The sequence below is a fragment of the Epinephelus lanceolatus genome, chromosome 14 (assembly GCF_041903045.1).
Source record: "Epinephelus lanceolatus isolate andai-2023 chromosome 14, ASM4190304v1, whole genome shotgun sequence".
NCBI classification, from domain to species: domain Eukaryota; kingdom Metazoa; phylum Chordata; class Actinopteri; order Perciformes; family Serranidae; genus Epinephelus; species Epinephelus lanceolatus.
This window is the reverse complement of record NC_135747.1, coordinates 21,242,858-21,248,587: the sequence shown is the minus strand read 5'-3', so window position 1 is coordinate 21,248,587 and position 5,730 is coordinate 21,242,858. Positions and strand designations below refer to the sequence as shown.

General features: G+C 41.0%; 1 protein-coding gene across 1 annotated transcript; it reads left to right on the top strand.

Moving 5' to 3' along the window:
* Positions 1 to 3,626: 3,626 nt before the first annotated feature.
* On the top strand, positions 3,627 to 4,794 carry rprma (reprimo, TP53 dependent G2 arrest mediator candidate a). Its single transcript, XM_033618082.2, has one exon. The coding sequence runs from the start codon at positions 3,905 to 3,907 to the stop codon at positions 4,211 to 4,213; it is 309 nt and encodes a 102-aa protein (XP_033473973.1). The 5' UTR covers positions 3,627 to 3,904; the 3' UTR covers positions 4,214 to 4,794.
* The last annotated feature ends 936 nt before the right edge of the window (positions 4,795 to 5,730 follow it).

Here is a 5,730-nt window from a genome sequence, read left to right as displayed (position 1 = left end):
GACACCTGTACAAATATGACCTTCATGGAAGAGTCATCAGAAGAAAACCTTTCCTGCATCCTCACCACAAAATTCAGTTTCAGACATTTGCAACAGAACATCTAAACAAGCCTGATGCTTTTCAGAAACAAGTCCTGTGAACTGATGAAGTTAAAATAGAACTTTTTGGATGCCATGAGCAAAGGTATGTTTGGAGGGAAAAGGGTGCTGAATTTCATAAAAAGAACACCTGTCAAACTGTTAAACACAGGGGGTGGATCAATCATGTGCTGGGCTTTTGTTGCAGCGCAGTGGCACAGGGAACATCTCAGGGGTAGAGGAAAGAATGGATTCAGTTCATTCCAGCAAATTCTGGAAGCAAACATCACACCATCTGTAAAAAAGCCGACGATGAAGAGAGGATGGCTTCTACAACAGGACAATGATCCTAAACACACCTCGAAATCCACAATGAACTACCTCTAGAGGCACAAGCTGAAGGTTTTGTCTTTACAGCCCCATGACCCCAACATCATTAAAAATCTGTGGATAGACTTCAGAACAGCAGTGCGTGTAAGACAGCCCAAGAATCTCACAGAACTAGAGGCCCTTTGCAGGAAGGATGGCTGAAAATCTCCCAAACAACAAATGAAAGAAGTTTTGATACTTGCCAAAGGGGGCGCTACTAAGTACTGACCATAGAAGGCGCTCGAACTTTAGCTTCAAGCCCTTTTTTTTGTAATTATAAAAGATTTCAATTAAAAAAGGTAATCTTGCTTAAAATATTGAAGAAATGTGTCATCTTTAATGTTTGCCTTGTGAAAATCAGAAATTCTTTCTTCAGCTGGTTGTCTTTCTCCTTAAAAAGACAAATACAGGCTACAGCTTGAATTTAAAGGAGTATATTGATTGTAAGAAACAAAACATTTATGCCATGTTCACACTGGACGTAGAAGCGATCCACTATGTCAGTATGTTGTGCAGCTGCCTGTCAGTTGCCTGGCAGTTTACTCCAGAAGCGCATTTGTTCGCACAAGCAATTCTGCTCCCCTGCTCTGTTGTAATCACATTTAGAGCTCTGCCTATCATAGGCGTTTCTAGCCCATTTTTGGGGCTGAAGCACCCCTAAATTGAATCCCAAATATGTGGCACATTTCTTAACTTCTACCACTAAATACCAGCACATTATTATCATTACCACTCCTCATTTTTGCTGCATTTAATTGTAGGTCACTGTTTATGTTGTTAGGTAGGAGTTAGCTGATGTTTTTTCTAGCTACAAAACGTTACAGGTGGTCAGTACCACTGTCCTCTGTTTGAATTGGAATGAGAGAAGCTAGCTGTTGTGTCATGTGCATGTGTTAATATTAAAGCCAAGGTGCTACTGACTAACTGACTGGATGTCCATTAACATTATAACTCCTATTGTGACAAGAAGGGAAATGGCAGAGACAAACATTGAAAAAGTCAATTACTGTTAATATGTTAATGTTACATGTTGTGCATTGCATTTCAAATAAAAGTCCAAAAAATACACCCAAGGTCCATTTTTGGTATTTTTGGTACTCACTATAGGGGGCTGGTTTACTCCAGAAACATACATACTGTTTATGTGTATGTTGAGGAGCTGCTGTATCAAAATGAGTTGTCTTCCCCCAGAAATTAGGGTTACGATATGTTTCTTTTATGATTCCAATCCATTCCTCTTTTGCTGTGGCTCAGCATTTAAATAACCTTTATCAAATTTGATGGTTTAGTCACAGACTTTCCCAAAAAGTGTTTTTCTTTCACAACTGTGGGAATGAAATTGCATTAAAATGTACAAAACAGTGAAATTTATCTTGCCTGGCCGGGCAGCTCTCTGGGTGCTCAGACTATGTTTAGACAAAACTGACAAATGTGTGGAAGCATGGGATGCATATTTTACCATTTATCATCATTAGATCATTTACATAATAGATGTAAGGCAGCTACCTGTTTGAGCCAGTAGGAGGCAACTGATACTGTGTCAGCCTGGTGGGACGGAGCATTAGCTTTTCTGTTAACTGCTAAGTTTACTTGAGAATGTGTGTTTTATTTTGGTAATTTATTCCTTACAGAGAGTCATAGTTTACCTTGACAGTTATGTTCATTTTCATTTGATGTATAAATTTTTTATGTTAATTATTGTTTGAGTAAGAGATGCAGTTTTTAAAAGATGTTTATTTTCTCTTGCCCAGCAAGGCTGACGATATTGTTGAGGATGTGGCCTCACCCACAATCCTGGATCCTGCGTCTGGTGCTTCCTTCTTTCCGCATGACACTCCACCACAACGATAAAGAAAAAGTCACAATGCAGATTCCAGGGAGTCTAACGACTGGCGTGCAGAGGCAATGGGTTACATGAACAGTATATCCTTTATATCATTCATAATAGATTATCAGTGTGTTTCTTGCCTGACATGCTCACAGCTTGTGGAAAAAAGACCAGACTCCTAAACTATCGCTGCAGATCACAAGCCAGCCGCGGAGCTCAAGGCCATGGTGCGTTCTGTGCGAACAGCCCAGTTGCTTTACATGGGAGCCTAAAGGATGTGGGCAGCGCTCCACAGAATATGGTTGTCTCCTTGTCCCGTGTGAATGTGGCGTTATTGAGAGGAAGACTACTCAAGTTGTAAAGCACCACACAGAGGCCTCTAATTATTTTTGACTGTCTTCATGAGGGTGGCCATGGCCCCCGTGGCCACCACTTGGCAGTGCCACTGCTTTCCAGCACTAGTATTGCACTTAAATTTGATTTGATTTTTTATGGTGAACATGTCCAAACTGGTAGAAAAGATTTCCACACACTTACATCTATGCAATTATTCACTTAATTCTTGAGCTTTGGGTCTATTGGACCTTAATCAGAGGACACATGAATCAACAATAGACAATTACATGAGTTAATGCATATGAATCAACCCTGTCCATTGCTGATTCATGTGTGCTCTGATGAAGATCTTATGCACCAAAAGCTCAAAGAATAAGGTGAAACACTGCACAGGTGTACGTGTGTCGAAATCCTTTCTATCAGTTTGGACGTATTGATGTTTCCAGCACCTTGCCAAGACAAAGCTGAGTGGAGCGGTGGTTGTCCTGCATTATGTCAAACATGTAGAAGAAGACAAAGAAGGATAATAAGAAGAAAGAAAGAGAACAAAACATTAAACATTTGGCAAAATGTCAATAAATTCTCATTAATATGATATATGATATGAGCTAAAAGGAGCAGGAGGAAGAGCACTTATAGCACTTACAAGTTCAAATTAAAAACAATCAATCCTTATAAAAGGTCATTTATATTTAGCCTATAATCCACTAGAAATTGCAAAAACTTAATAAATATAGATTTGCTGCAGGCTGCATATTGTGAGTGTGTATCTGTAACACTGGTAAACACAATAAGAAAGCATGCATTCACACACACGAACACACATTAGGCTGCAGGAACACATACATACATAAAGGTACATAAACAGAACATAATGTACTCCATACAGTACAGCCCATGCCTCGGTGAACCTGGACACTCATGACGCGGGTGCAGTCTGGTCGTATGGTGGCGCTCTTGCTGTGTGGTCGTGTCACTTGAGCGCTTTAACGTAGACATGTACTGTCTGGCTATTTAACCGCGGGTTGGTGGATTCACTCTGCTCTCAAACTGTCTACACACCACATGAAATCTCCAGTAATGCGATGCAAAAGCAGCTTGTCAAAGTCCAGAGGAGCGCTGTGTGATCTGACGGAACTTCTTCAATTGAGCGCCTCATCATCATCATCATCATCCTCACTTTTCACCTGATGACACATTGCGCAGGGATTGTTCCAGGCGCGTCTGTCCCCTCTCTGGCTCTCACATCTCTCGCACTTAAAGTTTGATTTCTTTTTTTTTAAAAAAGTGGAAATGAATAACACCGGGTTCAACCAAACGGAGGGCGGACTGCTCAACAAGACCGAGGAGTTTTTCTGCTGCAACTTTTCCTCCGTGGTGACTGATAACGGCTTTGTGGCGGCCGCACCGGATGAGAGGAGCCTCTTCATCATGAGGGTGGTCCAGATAGCCGTCATGTGCGTTTTGTCCCTCACGGTGGTTTTTGGCATATTTTTCTTGGGTTGCAACCTTCTCATAAAGTCAGAGGGGATGATAAACTTTTTGGTAACGGACAGGAGACCGTCTAAAGAAGCGGAGGCAGTTATTGTGGGAGCCTATTGACTGCTGGGGACCTTTATATATAATGATTTGAATCAGATCTGAAGTCTGGTGGAGACAGCTGGGAGACAAATGGGATGATCAACTCACTAAACAACCCCCCTGTTTCCATATTGGTATTTAGAAAAAGCCTCAGAGGTAACCAAAGCCTGCTGGTGACTGCGGTTCACAGGTGTCCACCTTATTCCTTGTGGCTTTTTAAATGCCTACAAAGACTGATTCATCTCCAGGAGGTACTGTGCGTTTTAAGCCTCTTTGTTTATAAAGTATTCAACCAAGCACTGTTGTACTTTCAGTAGTTGCAGCACCGTTTGTCGAGCAGCATCCTTTGTCATGGAAGTGGCAAAGTCTTTGTATGTGCTGCTTCAAAATGCCCTTTCATATTGCAAAATGCAATGGAGAAATTAATGTTAAACATGTTCTGTATGTTGTATGTGTTTTTGCATACAATATGCAACATATTAATTGGTGTATTTCTCTGGATTTCCTGGTGATAATTGTATGAGTGTCTGCATGGGCGGTGGAGAAAAAGCCCAACATGACGTGTATCCTGTTAATTGGAATAAATTCGTTCTGTAATTAAAGTTTTCCTCTTAATGAAAGTCTATTTTTCCTTCCATGAACATCGCCCTCGCCACGCCCTCTGCCAAAGTGATTTAGATTTCAGACACTGAGAGAGCCACAAGAGCTGTTTAATTCAGATGTTAGTTATGTTGTGGTAATTATTCTTAAAAAGCATGTTAATAAGACATAATGTAGGTTATTAGTGCTGCTCAGTCTATCAGGGATCTGGGTAGCCTATATTATGGGCATTTATTCATTAAATCTGACATCAAGATGTGTGTTTTCTCTGGCATGTGAGGAGCAGTGTGTGAATGGAGAAGAAATCGGAGGATATTTCACTGAACTGAAAATCATTCTTTTTTTTTATAGCTACTTGAAAAATACTCCAAACATAATAGCCTACCTGTTATCTGATGGTGTTGTGTAAAAGTTATATATTCTGTCTGGGTCAGATTTTGATCAATGCAGCATTTTACATTGTTCCATCTTCCTGTCAAAGCATCTGTTGTGCTCGGCTCCTGGCTCGCCCTGGACGCCAGCTCCCCAGGGTGAGACCAGCAGCTTCAAAAATGACTTGTCTTGTCAACCCAGGGAGAATGGAGCCACCAGGCAATATGCTGCTGTCTGATTGCCCACCTGTGCACAACACGCAGAGTTAAATACTTTGAATCTCGCTTTTCTTTAAAAGAAAAAGTCCTTCACCTCAGTTTCCCCCCTCTCCATTCTGCCTTCCATGTCCCACTTGTCAGGGCTTTATTCTGTCAGATGATGGATGGCTGCAGCCTGTCAAGAAGCACTGGCTGCTGTTTGAGGTCACACACTTGATATCCTCATGTTGGATTTGAAGAAATCGACACGATCATTGGAACAACTACTGATAAAATGTTTTGTGAACTTAAAAATGATGTACTGTGTGTAAGAAGCCAGCTGATAAAACTGAATGAGGCAAAAAAGTA

Coding starts and splice junctions, on each gene's coding strand:
- rprma (XM_033618082.2), top strand. CDS start 3,905: ATGAATAACACCGGGTTCAACCAAACGGAGGGCGGACTGCTCAACAAG.